The sequence below is a fragment of the Ambystoma mexicanum genome, chromosome 5q, assembly GCF_040938575.1.
Source record: "Ambystoma mexicanum isolate Mex_15411 chromosome 5q, UKY_AmexF1_1, whole genome shotgun sequence".
Classification (NCBI taxonomy): Eukaryota; Metazoa; Chordata; class Amphibia; order Caudata; family Ambystomatidae; genus Ambystoma; species Ambystoma mexicanum.
Window position 1 is genome coordinate 675,806,923 of NC_090933.1, and position 22,954 is coordinate 675,829,876.

The 22,954-nt window shown below is 45.3% G+C and overlaps 1 protein-coding gene across 2 annotated transcripts in view; it reads left to right on the forward strand.

The window, feature by feature from the left end:
• Positions 1-16,213: 16,213 nt before the first annotated feature.
• The window catches only part of VXN (vexin), a 72,693-nt gene continuing 65,952 nt past the window's right edge, over positions 16,214-22,954 (forward strand). For both annotated transcript variants that reach the window (XM_069621131.1, XM_069621132.1), the window contains exons 1-2: positions 16,214-16,419; positions 21,768-21,823. In XM_069621131.1, the coding sequence (XP_069477232.1) occupies positions 16,353-16,419; positions 21,768-21,823 (123 nt within the window). In that variant the 5' untranslated portion in view covers positions 16,214-16,352. The remainder of the gene's footprint in view (positions 16,420-21,767; positions 21,824-22,954) is intronic.

Here is a 22,954-nt window from a genome sequence, read left to right on the forward strand (position 1 = left end):
AGCCTTTTTCAGTGCCCTATCCACTTCCCTGTCCGTAGGGTCTTTGATGGCTTCCCCGATTCAAGAACTCCCAACCAGACTGGGCGAATAGTATCCACCTGGATGTTCTCGGGCATAGACTTCCACCCCCTTTCTGTTTTTCAGTGGGGTAGAGTTTTGCAAAATATGAGGGGTCTGAGGTGTTATCTCTTCCATTCCTTGAGTATCTTTAACCTCCATGAGAAGGGGGAGACCAGAAATCAAGATGTGTTTGAACTGTGGTGGCAGAGCTCTTGTGGTCCTGTCTGTAGATGTTGGAGGATCTTGTTTCTGGAAACCCATGTAGTGATTAACTTCGACCAGTACGTTAATTACAGCCTCTTTGTCCATGTATTACCCTTCTGATCCTTACTTAGTGAAGACAAGGATGTCCCCCTTTTGGGAAAGTCGAATCTGTGTGTGTTGTATTGCTCTGTGCTCAAATACTTGGCCCACAACTTGGCACGCACAACATGACATGTGCGCTCCCTTGCTTCTCTAGCCGCGTGCGCTCCCTCACATCTTAGGTCACCCCCATCCTAGTCCCCCCGCATTTCCCTTCCTTCCTCTCGCATCTCATCCCTTCCCTCTTCAATCTATTGTGTACTATTCTGACACTGTCTCATGCTGCACTGTTTTTCTAGCATTACTTTGCATTGCCCGCATTCTTCTTCTAGGTTCCTTTTGTTTTCTGTGCCTTGTTGACTGTATTGACTTTGTGTTTGCTCTCTACAGTTCTGGAAATTGTGTTGCTATCCAAGGTTTGTGGCATCACATTGAAATTGCCTCCATTCTTCACTTCTAGGATCTCTGCTGACCTCTGCGGGTTGCTTTTGGTCCTGTATTGCACCTGCATGCTTTACTTCCAGGTTTCCTGTTGTACTTTGTGCTTTGCCTTGGTTCTGTACTACATCTGCATTCTCTACTTTTAGGTTCCCAGTTGTGCTCTTTTCTTCTGATGGTTCTGTACTGCATCTGATTTGTAGGTCCATTGTTCTTGTTCTTTCTTGTGTCCCCCTCCTTTTGTGTTCCCCCTGTGCCTCCCTCCTGTCTGACACCCCCCCCCCCACATGACCTACCTTCCCCCCTCCCCTGCCTGGGCTCCCCTCTCTCTGTCCCCTCTTTGCACCCCGCATCCGCTATGGTGCTCTCTGTTTCACCTATCTTTTCTAACTGCTTTTCTATTGATTATCCTACCCCTCTCACTAGGTCTGGCAGGAAAAAGATCAAAAGGGACATCCTGGTCTCTAACCCAGGCCTCCCTATCTCTGATACCTATACCAGTGCTTCCTCCAGACAGACCCTTACCAACATACTCTTTGTCGTTCCCTCTCCAGGCCTATGGAAACCCCCCAAATATGTGTTCTCTCTCCTTTTTCCTCTTCGCCCATTAATGCTTCCCACACCTTATCAACTTCCTTTCCTCTCCTGCTATCCCCTCTTACCCCTCCCTGGCTCCTCTGCCACCTCTGTCCTTTGCCATCTTTTCGGCACCCCCTGCTCCTTCTCTGGCCAGCCTGGAAGGATCCTGTGAGGCTAGGAACCTTGGTGTTATCTCTGACATCTCTAAGAAGTCACATTTTCAGCTGCACCTCTTCAGAGGTATTCTTCCTTTTCCTACTTTCCCCCAGAAGCTCACTGTCTTCAGAGCTCTGGTCCTCTCTAGGCTGGACTATTGCACAGTATTTCACAGCTATTTTACCACCTTTTTCCATATATCCGACACCCTCTAGGACCAACTGGGTCTCGTACCATTCAGCTGGGGAACCACCAAAAAATACAGGAAGACCCGCTAACGGTTGCACATGAAAGCGTGATTCCAGAAACCCGCTCCTCAGTCTTGAACTGCTCCAATCTCCATTGTTGCAAGACATTCCCTCATTGGGTGGAATCAAGTCTAATGATGTGGCCAGAATTATTTTTCCTGGCCCAGCAAGACTAGATCAAGTGGTGATTTATTTTAAATCAAAATTGGTCATGGATACAGTTCTAAAGGAATGGTACAACCTCCGACGCCTGGGCTATGATCTGGTGCCACTCAATACTAATCAGAGGAAGGATGCAGGTTCTCTTGGGGTGTCGCAATATTTATGATTAGAAAATCCACAGTTCCATTCAGAGCCTCGGATTACAATGCAGGACCAGGTCCATTCTCTAACATTGAAAATTATGACATCGGAAGAAAGTAGGGATTGGTCCTGCCTCTTTGCCTCCAACCCACAATAGACTAATAATGTTATTATTCACGATCAAGGTGGTAATGAGATCATGATCTCTTCCCAATCTAATCCACCACTTTGGGTAGAAACTTTGGTTTTTCTATTCACTGACATCGCGAAATCTGAGCAATTTCCACCAATATGGGACAGAGTCCATATTATACCGATTTATAAAAGGTGGTGAAAGAGAGAAAATCTTTTCCTACCTCGTTCTCGAACACCTGGAAGCTCGGGCCTGTAGCCAGAACTTAATCTCCAAATGGCAAACAGCATTTAGGAAGGGGATGGGTACACATTTGAATGGCATGCTACTCAAATGTATACAGTGCCAGGCGTGGTCAAAGGGGAGCAGTCCATTCTATTTGCCATCAATCGATCTGGCTGTGGCATTTGACGCAGTGCACCGGGCATTGTTTTGACACAAACTGTTGAAATGGGGTATTCCTCTAGGCCTCTTGAGATTGCTGGTTGCTTTACATAATGAGTCACCCATACAAGTATGTCTAAATCAGCAAGGCATGCTGTCACGCCTGATAAGAACTTACAGAGGTGTGAGACAGGGATGCGTTTTGGCCCCATGCCTCTACAACCTGTATATGGCAGATATAGACCAAAATTTGCGATCAGCAACCCTCGCAACCCAGAAAATCTCCACCGTCAATCCTTTGAGGCCGGGTTATGTGGACGATTACTTGGCATTTGATAGTACACCTTGATAGGCCTTGATAGGCCTTCAGCGCATTCTAAACGCCTTTTCTGCCTTCATGAGTGAAAACTCACTCCACGTGAACCTCGCAAAGACAAAGGTTTTGCAAATTTTCATCTAACCGTAAGCGGGTTCCTTTTAAGTGGCACATACAATCGGAACCAGTGAAGAGGATTGAATGATGTGTTTATCTGTGCTTTATGATTAGTTCTAAACCATCCCTAGCTCCTTTGTGGGTATGCTTCATGCTTCATACCAAAACCACTTAACTCCAAAGTGTGGACTCGAAATTTGGTAAATTCTCTCTTTGCCCTGTCTCTGTTCAAGAGTACATTGTTAAAGTTTGAATTAATTTGTAACCAATAAAACAAACAAAACAACAATTAAAAAGTATTGAGGGGTGAACGCTAAGTGAAAAAGGTTAAGGCAAGTAGCTAGGGGTGAAGGGTTAAAGGGTTAGGGCTAAGGGATTTCGAGTGGTGGTTCAGTGGTGAAGGATTAGTGTTGAAAGTCTAGTGTGAAATCTAAAGGGTAAGGACTTAACATGTATATAAACATAACTGGAGGTACAAGCCTTAGGTGAAATCAGATCAGGTAAAATAGTTTACAGATGCAAAATTCACTCATGAGCAGCCTATAAACCTGGCCTGGCAGACCGGAAAGTTCTCTAAAGAGTCCATTATTACTTGGCAGTGTAGTCAGCATTATTTGCCGTGGTAGAAGGAGGAAGAGAGTGGCCAGGGCTCTTGATGTTTGGCTCGGCACTGCTTGAGCATTTCTTCATTTGGTCCCCTCTGCTCATAGTGCAATACTGTTGCCCACATTACTTTTGGGGTATGGCCTGAGTCCATACCCTATGGGTATTGTGTACCCCAGGCTCAATACCCCCAACCACAGTGCCGGCAGGACATGGGTGCAGGCTGTACCCAGCCAGTCCTGTACATAGGATATGAGACTGACCCACACCCTAGGTGCAATACACACGATGGTGGAGAGGGAGGCGCTGGGACACAAGTTCAGGACATCACAGATTAACAGTAAACACATGCGCAGAATTACATTATTTACAATGGATCAGGGTTAGAATCCCGTGACGGAAATGTTCGAGGGAGAAAAGACCAAAGATTATTTTTCAAAAAATAACCTTTGGTCTTTTCTACCCTGAATTTTTCCGACTCTGGAAAAACTGGAAAACCAGTTATTGAAACCTTTATTTATTTAGGTCACATATTTCAGCATGGGTAATTCAATTTTGCCAGCTGAAAGACTTACATATAAAAGATAAGCAATAAACATAGTCACCTGCTTGCTGAGTTTTGTAAAGCAAGGACACAAATGTTTAACACAGAAGCCACAAAATACTGCCTGTTATACTTAAAGTCGTACAAAAATCTAAAGTGACTTTTTATAGGCACTCTGCCAACATTTCGAAAAAGAACACATTCGTAAAATAGGTATAGTGTGTTGTCTCCACAATACTATATTGTTACTCTGTTGTGTTGCCTGTGTGTTGTGTTCCAAAATATTACTTCATATTTGTCAACACTTTTGTAACCAGTACTTCGTACAATGCAATGTTTACTTCAAGAAACCTAAAAATAGGGTCTGCTAAGAGGCGACGTTAGCACTGAAGGTGGTAAGGATGATGTAGGTCATTGGTCTCTATGATGTAGGTTCAAGATACGATGACGTGGGACGTTTCGGCTGTGAAAGGATAGCAGCCTTCTTCTGGGGCCAGGAAAAGCAGGTCTCCCTATGATTAAAATACAATATATAAGATATTGTTGGATGTTCCAGAACATGGACCATGTATGCAAATGTTAAAAACGCATGTGAGAGGCTACAGACTAGGGAAAGCCCTCCGACCCCGAGCACTGACCTTGCATTCAGAGGTTTTTAGGTGTATGAGCTGATAGTAGCAGTGCTCATGGTCACAGGATGGTTGCCTGCTAGCTGAGGGACGCTGGGTAAACACTGTGGAGCGACCTGAAAAAGACATATGTGGTGGATTAAGGAACATGTGGCTGGGGAGCCTATTGGTTGCTGACATGATGTAAAAGTAACAAAAGGAGGGGGGTACCTGTTAGACTGGGTACCGCTGGTCGAGGTGCTGCGTGAGTCCCTCGGTGTAAAAGGAGTCTTGGTGGCAGGAGAAAAGTTCCTGTCTGTAAGGTCTGGGTGGTCAGAAGATCGAAGCTGCTGGGCGGGGGAAGGGGGGAGAGACAAAAGAACCAAAACAGGGAAATGAAGAGACCGTAACAGCCTGTCAGTGAATGGTGCAGGCTGTGAGGTGGGAGGCTGGTGCCCTGTGTCGGGTAGAACTCACCTAAAGGCATGGATCTGTTGGCGTGCGGCGGATTCGCACAGAAGCGGCGCTCGCGTACAGAGGAGAAGGAGCTGTGCGAGCAATATGTAGTGCGCATGCGGTTCGAGTGAGCGTCTCTTCCTCGCGCATGCGCAAGGGCGCAGCAGTCTGGTCTCACACACATGTAGACATGCACAAACACACACACACCGAGATATACACATAGACAGAGATACACACACACAGAATATCTTGGGCATTATACTTGAAATTAAACTTTGGCTGACTATGAATAGATTACAGCTCAATCCATCTAAAACTGAGAGGATCCTGTTTGGTCCTAAACACATACTTTAAAAAGTGCCAGGCATACAAGTCTATGCAAAAAGGACGAGCATACTCGTCCTTGGCACTTAAGGATTCTTCCAGGGTGCCATCTTCACCTCCCGTGCTGTTATTGTAACTATTATTATTATTGTATTTATTGAGTGTGGACCTAGCTTCGAGAAGCAACAGAGCACTTTACAGAGGTATTCAACAATACAGATGCACCACAGTGTGCTTTTCAGAGATATGAACAGAACAGATATACAGCGGCGGCAGAATACAGAGGGGCACAGCTGTACATGGCGGTGGGGAGGAGAGAGGTAGACGGTGTCTAGCGAGTCAGGTGGCGCAGCACGACGTGATGGCCGTAGTGTTCGTCGTCTAACATGCTTTGTGCTTACATTTAAGAATCTTGGAAGTTATTGCAAGTCCAATCTAGGATTTCAGTCTCAGGTGTGGGAGATAGTTACGTCTATTTTTCTATAGCCTTCACCTTTTACAATCATTGTTGCCTTACATTTCTGTTGCAGATCACTCACCTGTAGTTGATGTATTAGTGAGTTAATTTTTATTTCGACTGCGCAAATGCCATCCTGTCAGGATGTTTTTTCATTTGCCAAAGTTTGCCTTGACGTCTCAACTGTGCGGATCTCTGCAGTGGCTACCAGTCAAGCAGAGGTTTGAATATAAGATTTTGTGTTTGGTTTTTAAATGTTTGCATGGTCGTGCACCATCTAACCTTTCCAATAGAATTTATTTTTATCAACCAATAGGTATCCTCCACTCTACCTATCACCACCTATTGGTAGTCCCTACATCCTGTTTTGTGCATTGTGGAGATAGGCACTTCTCGGTTTTAGATCCTTGCCTGTGGAACACTCTTCCTGTTAGCCTTCGCGCCTTGGATTTTCTTCTCTTTTTTTCGCAAATAACTTATGAGATACCTTTTGATCTAATGTTTTTGTCCTCTTTGTACTGCTTTTGTTGATTTCTGTGACAACACCTGTGTCCATGTATGGTTCATTTTGCTAGGTTTTAGTGCACTATAGTCAAATAAATAAACCTACAGCAATCCATTTTACTAATGCACCAACGTGTGGTGCAATTGTAAAATGGATGCTATAGGTATATTTCATATATTGCACAAAATGTGAATGCACAAAAAGTTGGTGTATATCAATTGTGCGCAAAAAGATAGAAAGTAGGGATTTGTTGCTAAAAAAAAGGAATAAAAAATAAAATTATATATTTGTCCTAAATCATTTGGATATTGTTTTATATGTTTTTATCTATTTTTGTTGTATGATCTGAACGTTCCGAATGTGTGGCTTGCATATGAAATATTGCCATGCAGCAATTTATATTGTTTTGGTACTAAGTATAAAAAACATATTTACATCTTTCTAAAAAATGCACGTATTCTTTGACTTTTAATTTCCTCACATGAGAGGTTTTTGGTGTACGCTATAAAAGGATTGAACATTTGTGAAACATATTACCCGTGGTAAGCTTCTCAGTTTGCTAGATAACCGCAGGATTCCACTGGGGGTTTTCTGGGGTCCTCCCTATCTGGTTATATAAAATTAAAAACAAAGCTGCCTTCATATTGTGACCCCTCACTGTATTGCATAGATGCCTACTTATAGTCAGTCAGTCACCGCCGACCGAGCGCATGCTTGCACACACACACTACACTAACTCTGCTAACAACCCGCGCACACCACAGCTACAGTCTCTGAGTCACTCACTCAACGTTTACGTAGACATATAAGACGCTCTGCACATAACATACATACAAACATGCACGCGGCAGCATTCATGAAATGCCGTAATATACTGATATATACAGTACTAATGCTTGGCTCGCTGCGCTGCAGTCCTGACCTTCAGAAGAAGAGTCTTCTACGGTCAGTACAGTGGAACAGCAGCCTGGAGCATAGAGCGCAGCAGGGCCAGAGAAGCAGACAGGACTGTGGGGCCGCAATCTCGTTCTCATCTCAAGTATCCAAGACGCTGGTGCTACCGGAAGGGGTGGGCTGGTGCTGCTGTACATGGTTGGCCATTGGCTGAAAAAAGTGTTTGCATAGCAACCAGTGTGCCAGGCGACGTGTGCTTAAACTTAAAAATGAAACAAAAAAAGTGAGCGCTCTCCTCCCTCGCCGAGCAACACTGAGGGAGGAGGGGAGAAAAAATGTTTACAAAATTGCCGAAACAGAGACAGAGCAACGTGGGCGTTTGGAATTTTTGGGTGGGCCTTGCCTGCTCAGGCCCTACCCTGTCTACGCATCTGGGTTTCTTTGGCACATTGGTGGATGTGGATGTTGTGTCTGGCTAGGAGGGCTCCCAGCGGCTCCATGTATAGATTTAAGATCATTGGGGAGAGGATGGAACCCCGCAGGACTTCACAGGTGACAGGTAGCATTGGCGATCTAGAGGAGTCCATCTGAACAAACTGCTTGTGGTTCGCTAGGCAGGACTTGAACCAGCGTAGGACAAGGTTGCTGATGCCCATGCGCCGATATAGGGTGTCCCTAAGGGTGGTCTATTGTGTCGAAAGCATCCGAGATGTCCAGTAGAACCAGGATGCAGAGGTGGGCTTTGCCAAGGATGTTGAGGGTGTTGTCGACCATCTGTATGGTTGCTGTCTCTGTGCTGCATCTAGGTCTGAATCAGGAGTGGTAGGGTTGGAGGAGATTGTTGGTGTCAATGTGTTGCTGCAGTTGTGTTGTTACCGCTTTCTTGAAGATCTTCCATAGGAAGGGTGATAGGACGATAGTTACCTAGGTTGTTGGGATCCAGAGTGGGTTTCTTTAGTAGAGGAAGGATTTGTCCTGTTTTTAGGGTCGATGGGAAAGTGCCTTGAGTTATGGAGCTGTTGATGATCTCCAGGTAGGGAAGGAGTGCTTCTGTGGGGAGGGTCTTGACAAAGGATGCTGGGAGGATGTCATCTGTATACGATGTGGCTTTAAGGGTGGCCAGGGTTTCTACCAGGTCCTCTGTCCAAAATGTCTTGAATGATTTCCAGTGTGTGGAGATATTTTGAAGAGGAACGTGAGGTGGGTCTGTAGATGCAGAGCTGGTGTCTACGTGCTGGTGAATCTTGCTGATTTTGGCGCTGAAGAAGATGTTAATGGCGATGGATTTTTCAATGGAGTGTGGTATGGCAGGGTTGGGTAGCAGGTTAACACAGTGCTTGACCACTTTGAAGGGGGGGGGGGGGGGGGGGTGTGTGTGTGTGTGTGTGTGTGTGTGTGTGTGTGTGTGTGTGTGTGTGTGTGTGTGTGTGTGTGTGTGTGTGTGTGTGTGTGTGTGTGTGTGTGTGTGTGTGTGTGTGTGTGTGTGTGTGTGTGTGTGTGTGTGTGTGTGTGTGTGTGTGTGTGTGTGTGTGTGTGTGTGTGTGTGTGTGTGTGTGTGTGTGTGTTCGTTTGTTTGTTCCAAGCATGTATTTGCATATGCATATTCCAAGACTGTGATTCGTGTTTGTGTACATTTTTAATGTACTGCATGTGTTTGTTGTGTGTTGTCGCTGCATAGGTTTTTCACGTGTATTGGCTTGGCATATTGTCCATGTGTGTTTTCTGTGCATATTGTGCTCACTTTTATTACAAGCATATTTGCTGATCTTTCTTTCAGGGACATCATTTCACCAAAATGCCAGTGGTAACGGAAGTGACATCACATGACCCTTGACCTCTGATGACATCACAGGAAGTGATGTCATTTGACCCCACCCCAAAGTGATATCGCGGGAAGCGATGGAGCACGACCTTTCACCCCTTGACAAAACAGGAAGTGGCATCACATAGCATTGTTCCTAAGTACACTATGAAAAATATGGTTACAATGTCACTATAATGTGATGTATATTTCAAACAAGAATGGATCGCCATATGTATCGTTAGGATCAGTGTGTATAGACCCATATTACCAAATTACTGTGCATTCAAGCAGACGTCCATGGCCAAATGATAATGATGTGTTATTATATAGCACTTACGCGTAAGCGCTTTATATAGAAAAAATATACACCCAATATCACCCAACCTGTGTTGGTACTCATTTATCGACCTCAGAAGGATGAACGGCTGAGTTGAGTTGTTTAAGAACAGACTAAACCAGTGACTCACCCCCTGAAGTGTGCCTTAAATAAACCTTTAAAGAGTCTAGCAATTATTGTATAGAATTCCATAATGACACATTATTTGGTATTCCTATTCTTTCTTTTTTAGGGTCAGTGATGAAAGTGTTAGATTTGTGGCACCCCAGTTCTTTTTTTTCTTTCTTTTTCTAAGATGCTTGAACAAGAAAGTCAGCCACTCCAGAAGTAAAGAGCCACATGGTGCTGGCCACAGCCCAGGAGCTTGTGTTACAAAAAAAAAAGTTATCTTTTTTCTTTTGATTTTTTAGGGGTAGCAAGGGATACCTCAGAGGTCGCAGTTGCAACCTCTTGCGTCCCCTAAATGATGTTCCTGGTTTATTTTGAGGATGTTATTGGTGGTGATGCTGTGGCTTTTAATGCACATTTGCACATATTTATTGTCTGTCTATGCCTTCTGGGCATGTCTGAGATTTAGATACATATTTGGATTTAAAAAAGCAAATGCCTCAAGTTTAGCTGATCCAATTGTTTACATTTTTGTAGTGTGCACCAGTTTGAGGTAAGGGCCAGTCATATTGGGATATGGAAACAGAAAGTGTGGGGTATTTTGGGTCTCTGGAAAGCCCAATGCAAAAGAAATGTATATATTACAGAGCTGGCACTGTGCAGGATTTTCTGTAAAAAAAAAATGTGTAATGTGGTTCTCCCAAGGGAAAAAGTGAAATGGGGAGTGTAGCTACCAGTAGGAGTCCTAAGAGAGGGATAATACACCTTACCACACACATGTGCGGATGCAAACCCAGGGGGGGGTCTAATACTTGCTGTATGGGCTGTCCAGCCCTACTGGGCAGCTGTCCCGTGTTTTGCACCAGGTTAAATAAACAGTCACAGCCCGTTAAGATTTGGATGGAGTACCACTCAGTCTTTATATAACATCTCAAAGAACAATAAAAATGGGGGAACAGTCTTATAATATTCTTTTAGATTCTTAATATGGTCTCTTCTGGGTGTACTTTGCATTTATCTTAGTATGACACTGGAGGATATCAATACCCTTCACAATAGGATCCCAATACAAAGGTGCTTACAAAGGGTTACCTAATGACTTAACTACAGTTTCATTTGTACTAAACTCATCAAGGGGCTCCCTTTAGATGGGAGAACCCCAGCACATTCTGTAGTACATTTGGCAAGTAACCATCTGCTTTGCAACCAATAATAACGTGTGTTAACAATTAAACATACACGTGTCTAGACCCTAAAACTTTACATTACTGGTAGCCTGTTTGGCGAGCGCATAATATGTCAATCATAACCCCAATACTCTTTCACCTCTGTGTTGCTGTGATAAGAGGGATCACTATAATATGGTACCTGGCAAACCTCTTTTTTTTTACTACTTGCGAGGTACTTGCTGGAAAGACTTGCCACTTAAATATCCCTTCTTCACTTCTTGGGGAACATGGGTGAGGGGGGTATTACACATTTCACCATTTTTCCCTCTTCCACTTCATCGGGTGCTTTGGCACACATGGGCCCACCTGGGTGCGTGCCTTGGTCACATTTGTTAAATAAACACTTGTTATTTCATAAGTGGCATATGCGAGCGTGATTTGGTCCTGTTAGCTAGATAAACACTTTTTATGTCATGCGCAACACCTGTGAGCGTACCTTGGTTACATTTGTTAAATAAAGACTTGTTACTTCCTAAATGGCATATGCAAGCGTGATTTGGTCCCATTTGCTCAATAAACCTTATAACTTCATAAATGGCGTATGCTAGCTTGATTTGGTCACATTTGTTAAATAAACACTTGTTATTTCATAAGTGGCATATGCGAGCGTGATTTGGTCACATCTGTTAAATAAACACTTGTTACTTGAGGACACTTCCCCTCACATGCCGGCGAACACCTAGGCCTCCTCCTGAGGTGCCATCATCCCTCATAAGAGCCTCTATTGGGTCCCGGTCGGTATGGGCCTTATTGTCTGCCAGATATCCCTTGAAACCCTGAGAGGAACGAACCCCATGGATGCAGAGTTCAGTGACCCGATCTGAGGTGCCAAGTCAGGCGGGATGCCTGGGGCGTGCTCTTAGCTGACAAGAGCTGCCCGTCTAGTCTCTCTTCCACTGATACGCAGTAAAACCAAAAGGGTCTATACCTGCACCACTGACCCATCAGTCTATTCTAAACTAACCCCCACTATCTACCTCAGCCTGTGAGCCTGTTGCGGACTGAAGTCTCCACAATACCTTGCTATTTCCTATACCTTTTACACTCTGTGACGTTTCTCTTCAGTTATGAAGTACACAAGAAATGTACATAATCCACCAAAACGGCTGTAAAAAAACACACAATGCTTATATAGTTCCAGCGAGCGGCTACTAAGCAGCCGGCTCAGTATACTTTTCCTCTCCTACCTTCCGTCACTGTGAGGGGACGGGAACACACCATCAGCTACGACTGACCCATAGACTGCTAGAACCCACGGGCGCTACCAGTCTGAGCTGGGCTGCACACCGCAATCCGGTGCACGCTGCCTCCACCCTGATTGAGGGGAGAGCGCAGCCCGGCATGGTGCTGCCCTCCGTGGACCTTGTAGGCACAGAGGTTCTAGATGCCTTGCGTGCTTCTTAGGATGCCTCCCTCTCTCTCTCTCTCTCCCTCTCCTCAGCCCGTGCTGAGCTGCCGATATGTACAACGCTGGCCCTGTCCACCTGTTCCCCAGTGAGGGGAGACGGTGAGAGGATTTTTGCTAGAATCCCCTCATCTACGCTCCGAATCCCCCTGCGGATGGCTCATACCAAGTCCTACCATGGGCCAAGGAAGAGATAAGGCCTGCAGACATAAAAACAGGACTGAACTTTCACTTATGAATCCCCCTTCTTTCTATATAAATAAACTCCCACGCTGAAATGGGTGGGGTTTTACAAATATATCCCAAGGTCGCAGATCCGAAAAAATCCATTAATACCCTTCAAATGGTTTAGTGTGTTGGGACTTTTTTAACTGGTGCCAAAGCCACTAGATTCGAACCTAGGTTGTTAGGACAATGGAGAGATGCTTACCCAGAAGACCAACTGAGCTCTGATATGGATGCCTGTGAAATCGCTTTACATTTCTCAAGCAACATTACAGGAAATGCTCCTGTCTTTGGATAAATACCAGTTGTTCTGGGGTGCAAAAAGTCCCATCTCATAACCATTTTCCCTATAGATCTCGCCCCCGCGTTGCTGGTAGGATCCTACAGTAAATCAATTCAATTTATAAAAGAAATTAAAAAATGTCAGACAATAATTCATACAATTTGAATACAAACCTTACCAATGCATTAATTACAAATATATGTTCACGCATCATAAAACGAGTCCATAAAAACTTCATTGAAATCAGTGTGAAATTAATTGATTCATCTTTTGTAATGCGCTTAATACCGGAGACCAGTCTCTAAGCGCTGGATTCAAACCTGTGTTATTATCTTGCTTCCAAGGCAAACGCGTTTCACCTGAGCTATTACATACACATTATTTGAAAAACATTGATTCTGAAGTCCTGGCCAAACGTGCTAAAAATACAACATTTGACACTAAGGGCCCGATTCATGGAATATTTGCCCAGTTCAAAGTTAATTTGCACTGCGGCAAACTGACTTTGCATTCTGACACAAACCCTGATTCGTGGAACTGTGAAAAGTGTATTTTTTCCGTGCAAAGTTCGGGCAAATGTCTACGCGCTGACTTTGCCCTGACTTTTCCCGGCAAAAATACACTTTGCATTGTTCCATGAATCAGGGTTTGTGTTGGCAGTAGAAAGTCACTTTTAAGCAGCGCAAATTCACTTTGAACCGGGCAAATATTCCATGAATCCGGCCCTGTCCTGAGCATTTCTTGGCTGAGAACTCCAGGCACTCTGTAGTATTTGGTAGGTCCTGCCGGATTTTTAAACAATTTAGCTGGACTCAGGTGCCTAGAAATGCCCTGTGGGCCACTTAATTTCCTCAACATTCTATTTAAGTACGAACTTATTTTTATTCATTTTTTGCATTTTTAAAGCGCTCACACAGCCTAGGGGCATCGAGGCACAGTTACAGGAATATGTCTTAGTTGCATATTTATAACGTGCTTAATACCCAGAGGTTTCTAAGCGCGGACTTGCTGATCGAACCTGTGTTGCTTCGTGTCGTCTTGTTTCCAAGGCGAGCACGTTGCTGCTGAGCTATCCTCCCGGGATAACTTAACTTAATGTTAAATGACGTTAAAGGCAATTGCAAAGTGTCTGGATTACAAATGCACCTGGTCGAGAGCACTGTTAATTAGTGATAATGAATTTGTTCTATTAGCAGTATTAAGTTTAGGACACTTATGATTTAGATTGCAATCTTTTTACCACCAAGTGAACGCGGGTATGTTCCATGGCAGCAGGGGTGGACTGGCCTATAGGGAACTGTGGAGATTTCCCGGTGGGCCTCTGCACCCTGGGCCTCTTTTGTGTGGTATTTCCAAATTTTCTCATAGGAAAAGCATTGGGCTTGCTGAAAATGTGTCATATGGGGCCACTTTGAACATTATTTCCAGGGCCTCTTTTGGTCCCCGGTAATTTTTTCCAGGGACTCTTTTAGTTCCCAGTCCACCCCTGCATGGCAGCACAGAGGTTGCTCACCATTCCATCTGATGCGCAAACGGTGCTCTTATTGCCAAGAAAAGATTAGGGGTCCCCGGGTTTCGGATGTTCGTCTTGTGTTTTTGAGCAATTCACTTTTTGCCTTTGGCATAGGATGCAAGCACAGTGAATTTGTGCTGCAGCCCGATCGGCGGTGCTCAAAGAGGGTGATAGAATCCGCATAGGCCTACCATGCACTTGCGCGTTCTCAATGTCACTGGGCCCAGTAAGATCGTGGTTTTGTCCTCCCATGTACCGCACCCTTGCCTCGTCGCGCCTTGAAACACTTGTGTCTGGGCACGCTAAAAATAAAATATCATATTATATCATGATAAAAGTAGGTTGCTCAGCCCGACAGGTGCCCAAAACCTCCTTGATGTCAAAAAAATGTACATATTGGGCAAGGTAGGGGCTAAAACGCTTCCTTGGTGCCAAATACCTAGCCTAGATATATATATCAGTGCTGAATTTGTGGGGGGGATTGGCCATGGACTTATTTCTGAGCCTGCGCTCCTAGTATCTCAGACTCGGTTTGATTATGATATGGTGTTGTGCTAGCTTTTTTTATGTTATAACACAACAAGCAACAACAGTGTGCATTGGCCGCGCGTCTCTGCACCCTGGGCCTGCTCACTTGAATTCACTGACCTGAGAGCCCACACGTGTCATCAATTCCCAGGAGGAGGCAATGCTGGGCGTCTGTGCTGGTCATGCCTGCACTCTGCTTCAGTCAGCCTGCATGACATTGGTGCAGCTCTGCTACTCCAGCAACCAGAAGGGCGGGGTCGACAGCCGGGCAGCCAGCAGTAGCAACCGTGAGGAAATGCCAGGGAAAAGACCAGTCCCGAGGAGAAGTGCCTGTCCTGCGTGCCAACGTACACAAGAAGATCTTGCTACAATCTTTGACAGGAAAGCTCCTCTGTTAGGAGTGGTTTTGCCTGCGTGTGTACTTCTTGCCATTGGAGGAAAGCAGGTGTGTTCTGTTTTCTGTGGCTAGACAGTCAATACGTTCCACTTGCCCCCTAAAGAGCCACAGCAAAAGGTTAACGGGTAAGGGCCTGATTCACAGAACGTTTTCCTATGGGATTGCATCATTATAAAACGCTTCTGTGAATCAGGCCCAGAAGTACTTTAACATGTTCTAGTATGTTGTTTTGTGTTATCGTGATAGGGTTTTGTAAATTTGTATTTACTTTTGTTTATATAGCGCTTTACACCAAAGCGCTCGCATATCTGGCATAGTCAGTGCAACCATCAACCTCAAACAGCCTGTGTGGGTTCCGCCTTTAAACCCCAAAATGTTCAGACTGCTGGGAACAGGCCGTCGCTGTGGCAAAAGTGGTGGAGAGCTGCCCACCCCGATGTGTGGCAAGCATACTAGAAAGAAGTTGGGCCCTGGCACTGTTTTTTTTTTTTTAATACAAATTACGCACTGGATATTTATCTTTAGACATCAAAGAACTCACCTTTAACATGAAAAGATTGCAAATATAGATGTATGCATGTACATTGCATAAAAAGGATGCATATAACATTGCCTACATTGGCCAGGACATAACATCCATGTATCAAGGTGACTTTGTCCCAGTAAAGGAATACATGGCGTGGTGTTAGCAGCTTCTTGTTATTATAAAAATGGGTGCTTTGTTTGTAGAGCCCGGAAACCCCTAGTTATTGAGTGCGTGTGTGGCACGAGAGAACGCGTCCTTGCTACTCATTGACTGTCTCCGTGTTCGGCAGCGCTACCACACGACGCGCCGCCGCGCCGGCAATGAATGTTTTAAATGTGACGTTTAAGGACTAATGACATCCCGGCGTTAATCGAATTCATAGCGGGGCAGATGGGAGTGACAACACGGTGCGGGAGCAGAATAGGGAATGAGGTGAGGTCACGGCTCGCCCGTCCTTTGTGGCAGGTCCGTCGCTCACCAGGCAGCCGCCGGTATTAAGGGGCCGCTCTGGCAGAGGCTGCACGCACTCGCCTGAAGCTGCCGACCTGCGCAGCAGCCGCACAAGCATGAACCACATCTACAGCCGCAGCGAGGACAACCTGGAAGTGTTCACCACCGTCATGTCACCGAAACGTGAGTGGAAAGAGGCCGCATTACTGGGCGCGGGATTCAGTGGCAGGGGCGCTGCTGCGGTGCCGCCCCCCTGCAGTGGGAGCGGACACTGTGCTCGGGTGTTGTGTGAGACCATTCATTTTGCGGGGCTGATTCAGAACTGGGCCATCCCTGCGTGAGAGGGGATCAGGCCCACACACTAGCACTATTTCTTCTGTATAGTGGCGTAAAGCGCACTGAAGTGGGCAAAAGGAGACACGATAGCCCTGAGCAAATTCCCTGAATTAAAGCATACATATTTTGTTTTGTGATATTGAAAAAACATAGTGCTAGGATGTGATGTCATTTTTATGTTGTGGGTGTGTAAAAATAGACTATTTGCAGAGCGCATGGATTGTAACCCGTAAATGGGAATTAGTAGGTTTGGGTTTACAAAGAAGCACCTTTTGTGCAGCGCGTTTCCGGGTTCTGGAGTGAACATTAATGCACACCTCGCTCCAATGCGTAGATTGCAATAATAGCGCGGTGTTAGCACAGCGCGTCCTGCCGCTTCTAGGCGCAGTATTAATAGGTGATAGTAATATTGAGCGTAATTGTGACTCTAAACATCAAAAATGCAGGATGGCTTCAGATTGGAGGCGTGTGCTCGCCGCTCTGACCTGTCCTCTCGGACTCCAGCGAGGGCACATTGCCTACTCTCACATAGACGGCAACGGGGTCATTTCAAATAAAAAGTGGGCCTTTACAGGGACGTTAGACATTTTGCAGATGAGAAAAACGAACTGGTCCGGTATTAAAGGTGCCCAGATTGCACGCATCAAGTTTATGCTATTCCTGTGCTGGGAAGGGCACCCTGAGAAAAGGCATTCTCAAACGAACATTGGCAATGCCAACAAGCTGTGTCTTTTGTGTTGGCCTGGGAAAGGCATTTGGCGGGTACTGCCATAGCGGTATTAATTGGAATGTGCAAAATGGTGAGAGTACCTGGGCATATAATAGCAGTGCCTGGTGAATGTGTAATATTGATACACAAGATTAAACTGTTGTTTGTAACAGGCCTTCTGTGAAGGACAGGCATACTGCTTATAAACCGAGTGGCTGAAGGCAGACCTGGTTGACCTTTTACTTAGAATATATTTTTATTCTTCAGCTTTTATACCAATCTGTCACTTAATCAGTATTTACAAAAATGCTTCAAGATGGCAGGAAATACCAAGCCTACTCTTCCAACTGCTGTACAGTTCCTTTCTCCGAGACGTAAATACCATCCAAGAACGTTCTTATGTTCTTGTTCTTTACAGTGGTGGCCTGCTGGATCAAGGCAGCTGAATTAGATACCAGTTCAATGTCATTTCCTTCAAGAATCAGTTCATCTTTCTGGGCTTGAGAAACTGCACAGTTAACGCCTTGCCTCATGCACACTCTGCGGATGTACTTCTGTATTACGCCAGTCCCACTTTTACAGTTCCAATTAAGGGGCTGAATCATGGAATTATTTGCGCCGAAAAACGGGGATTTGTGGGCCATTCTGCCCGCAAATCCCCATTGGTTAAACAGGAATTTGTGGGCAGAATGGCACACAAATCCCCGTTTTTTGGCGCAAATAATTCCATGAATCAGGCTATAAGTCATTAACTCTCAGAAGACTGCTTTGAGAAAACACTGCTAGGCACTTTGAGCACAGCCTTGCCATGAGGCAAGGCTTGATAAAGCTACATCAAAGAGATCCCCAGAGGATGTGTTGTGGGTGGAGAGGGGCAGAAAGTGGGTAGAAATGGCCATAGGGGTTAGCAACTTAGCATGGCCATGGGCAGTCAATGAGTGGGTAAATAACCAAACACATACCACAAATGATGTTTCCCCCTAGCTGTATTCTAACGCAATAGTTTCAGCTAATAGGTGCTACTTTAGCCATAACTGAAAAAAGATGGACTTGCTATGAGATCAGTGACTCGTGCCAATGAAGCGCAGCAGTGTCCCGACAAAGTGGCTAGACGCCTGTGCATTCGACCATAGTGGTACGCTCATCAGTGGCTCCACTTTGCCACTGACAACGTGTTTGCATGTTGTGCTTTTTGTTAAGGTAAAATCCGTATAAAATCCGTATTGAGAGTTTGCGGCCTCTTGCAGCACCATGTATCCAAACACCCAAACATGAGCTGGGTGTGTAGTCACGGTACATGATGACGTTGTTGTTGGGGCATTAAGTAATTCATAAAGACATGTTTTCTTCTCAAATACGAAAGGCATGTTCGTACATCGTCTATCAGCACGAATGTCGTCTAGTGTAGATGTTACTGGTGGCGAGAGTGGGCGAGGATGAGCGCAGGATATCAGTGGGGTAAGTCCTGGTGATGTATTGGACATGTGTGGATAGGCAAGGGGTGGGCCATTGCCTCGCAGTGCACGAGGCGAACGACGGACAAGCGAGTGGCTGAACGTGGGTCACGTGTGTGGGCGTGGGCCGCGGGGCGGTGATGTATCCGTGCGCGCGGAAGGCAGCGACCGTTACTGTGCGCTGGGAGGGGGGCACCGTGTGTTGTGATTGTGTGGAGCGGTGGTCCCGGGTGTCGGGTTAACTAGCGGCCTCAATGAGGTCACGAGCGTGGCTGAGTGAGTGGGTTTAGCAAAGGTGCGCAGAGCGTGCCTGAATGACGGTTAGAGCGCTGCTGAGCATGCGCATTCAGTAATAGGAGCTGTGGGCGCGAAAAAGTTCGGCGCGCGCGACCGACTGCCAAGGCTGAGTGGTGGCGAGAGCGTAGCTTTAAGAAGTAGTCCCGCTGGTTATGGCCCAGCGCCAACTCGAAGAAAAGCCCAAGTGCAGAACATCGACCTTATTTCCTACGGGCCTGATTTACCTAAAGGTTCGGGCCCTCAATCTCTTCAGATACCAATTTAAGAGAAAGTAGCCTCTTAGTTTCTGAAAGCCTATTGTGGTGCATCAGTGGCATCGCTAGGGAGGAGATGGGGGCCGCCCCCCCTGTGAAACCCTTTGCCCCGCCTTGTGCCCCCCTACCTAAGACGAGCAGTGACCATGTTCCCCCCACTTTTGTCTGTGCCCCCCTACTTTTGTCTTTGGCCCCCCCTGTGCCCCTCCTAAATTTGATTCCTGGTGACGCCACTGTGGTGCATGCTCATTTATCTGTATGACCAACTGGCCGTCCAGATGCCAATACAAGACACGAACATCTTTCCTAAAGCAGGCGTTTGGGGAGGAATTACGGAAACTTTGCAACCGTGCAAGTACAATTAGCATTAGGCCAACAATTACCCTAGTGCCTAAAACATATTCTTTCAATGCATTTTTGTAGCCCGGTAATGTTTGCCCTAGTTGAAAAAGTATTTAAATAATGTGTTTTTCTCACCAGGGCTATTTTGGATCAAGTGCTCACTATATTGAGTGTGAAAGGGTGCATTCGTTTGTGTTACATTTTTTGGTAAAGAGGGTTTTGTGGTTCATTTTACCCCGACTATTCTCCCGTGTGTTGCCTGAAGTGATGACGCCTTCGCCGTGACCGCTGCACCCGTGATACTATAGCGCGACCACCCTATGTCCATTCGGTTCAGGAAATGCCATTGCCCCTTTCTCAAAGTCACAACATCTGTCCTATTACAGACACTTTGCTTCGTTGGAGTGCAATTAGCACCGGGGCATAACATGCCGTAGTGCAAAAAACCTCTGCAAGTGTGTATAGGATTTATAAAGCATGGACCCAATAATAATAATTTGCATTTATATAGCGTTATGAACGCTAAGGCATCTGAGCGCTACCCATGGCGTGTGGTGCTTATTTACGGCAGATTCGAACCTACGTTGGCAGGCTCTCGAGCGCTCATCTCACTGTGCTATCTGTCCAGCCTGGCTACAAAAATGGAACACTGTACCAAGGGGCAACACCCAGCGGGCTACAAGTAGACCGCAGCTACATCAGATTAGCTGGGATGGGTAAGGTGGGCGAGGGGTCGGGGAGGGACCCCAGAGGGGAAGACATAGGCTTAAGTGAAGCAATCAACATATTCTTTAAATGCATTTTTGCACCATTGCTCATTTCACACTAGTGCTAGACTAGGACAGATATTGCCCTCGTGCAAAAATGCACTGAAAGATTTGCTAATGCTTACAGGCGAAGCCCACATCAGGCTGGACTCGTAGAGCAAACGTCCTCTGCCACCAACTACAGTAAAACTCCTGGAGGCAATATTTGCTAGTGCCCCCTTAGATTGCGGGCGCTGTCAACGGTGGGTTCCTGTGGCTAAAATGTAGATGAAGACTGTGACCCCCGCTTGCCATTCCCTGCCACCTTCATCGGAAGGCTGTCTGGGTAGATTACCTGCCGTTTTGGCGGCAAGACATGCCAGAAACCGGGCGCTTAAGTAAAACCTCACGTATCAATCTAAAGGAACCAGCGTTACCCAGTCTTCAATGATGATCAGTGGCGATGGCGCCCACTTCTGGGCATCGTGTATGGCACACATGGCATTTCATGAGACGGGACCCTTATTTCACCTTGGTAGGTTTACGCCCTGTCGTCCACACTGGTCAAGCGCCACCTGGACTGTGCTATGGACTATGTTTATACCAAGGTTCGAGAAAAGCCAAATAAAAGGCTCGGAACGCCACGCCTCTAAAGCCGCGGCAGCAGAACGTTCCTTCCATGCAGACTTGATTTACTTTTACCACTTCTGACAAGAAGGCCTCATATTCTTGATAAGTGCATGTTTTATATGAGTAAATAAACTGCTCTTCTCGTGTCTGTGCCACAGGACTCTGGTCCCAAAAATATAACCCCATGTGAAACATATGGGCTTGCTAGAATCTCTGACACCCAACTTTTAAGAAATTACTTTTTTTCTACCTTGAAATAATTCGGCCGTCCCCAGGTGTGCTATGGGAGAATGGTCCGAGGCCCGTGGTCCCTGTGTCATTGTTAATGTTTTAGAATGACAGCACTCGCCCATTCTAGCCCATGGCGAAATCATACACACTTAATCCAAGTCTGTGTTCGATCGCATGTTTGTATTTGCATTGTGTGATCTGAATTTGGATTCCGTTTTATTGGGTGGTAAACTAGATATAAAAATAACAGTGTTATTAGTTTAAATTACTAAGACGTTTCAAAGTAATATGCATTCTGTGAAAAAATCTATTGTTAGTTCTGTTCCTAACTATTCAAGAGACGTCGCCTTAACTGATTTTTTTCGCAAAGAAATACCTGCATTTTGAGATTAACACTTAAACAAATAACGTCTTCACTTTAAGACTGGGGTTCAATATTTATGAATGAATTGAGCTTCATCAATGAGTCGGTAACATCTGACAAACGTTATCGATGAAAGCCAGTAACCGTTTGCAATGTTTTCCTTTCCAGTGTGTCGCTCAGCCCGCGGAAGACCACGGCACCCCCCACAGATCCGAAGAGAAAGTGTAAGGAAATTAAGTCTATTCGTCGTATAATTGAACATGTTTCCCATTTACAGTCCTCACTCACGCTCACAATCTCTGCCTGTCTCCCTTGCTTATCATTCCCTGCGGCCTGCACACATCGCCTTCATTATTGTCCTCTTTCTATCTCCAACTCCACCCCAACATGGCAGCACTGCATCTGTCTCCCCTCTGTGCCGCGGGGTCTTCTCCCTTCCGCAGCTGCTTGGTTATACACTCCCTAGGCCTTTGCAACAGGATCTTCAAAATTAAATGTGCCTGCCTCCTATTCACAGAGACCTCCCGTAACAAGAGGCACGCCTGACACCACGGGCCTGACGAGATGCACAGCCCAGTCAGCAGGTGGCCTGCCTCTGGCTGTCCTTTGTCCTCTGGGTCATGACCTCTAGCCCTGGTGTCGGCTGCAAAGGGAGCCTGAACAGGAGCAAAGAGGTTACAAAAGCGGACCCTGATTTCCATTCACGCCACTTGCGCGCAAGCAAGTCAAGTCTTTATTGGGACTGTATAATATATATATATATATATACATAATATAATAACTGTGTAGCACTGTTAGATATTTCGCTTATTACAGTATGCATTGCAAAACAAGCGTGTCTATCTCTCTGTACATGTAGATATGGTATGTATGTGTGTATACACATATTTGATATAAAAATAATGTTTAAATCAAGAGTTAAGGATAATCTCAAGAAAAGTTAGTCTGCAAGCAGTGACAACAATGTAGTTAAGGTACAAACACTTTATACAACTACAAATTCCACCATGAAACTCGAAGTACACATACTCTCTCCATATCACTACAAATTCAACCTTTAACACTCACTTCAACAAGAGTTTATACTTCAAGTTTTATGGTTTACTTGGTAGTTTTATGCAGTGAGTGTTCGTAACTTATCAATGTTATTCCCGCTCTTTATATACTTTAGATGTTTGTGAGTTTGGCTCTTGATTTAAAACGTTTTTTTTAAATCTCATTTCCGAATTTCTTTTTTGGAGAGTATGCGGTATGTAGTGTATAAGTGTATGTAGCATGAGTGTTTGCCGTATGAGTGGCATATAAGCCATACGAGTTACATTTCATACATTTATTTAATTTACATTTTGTATATG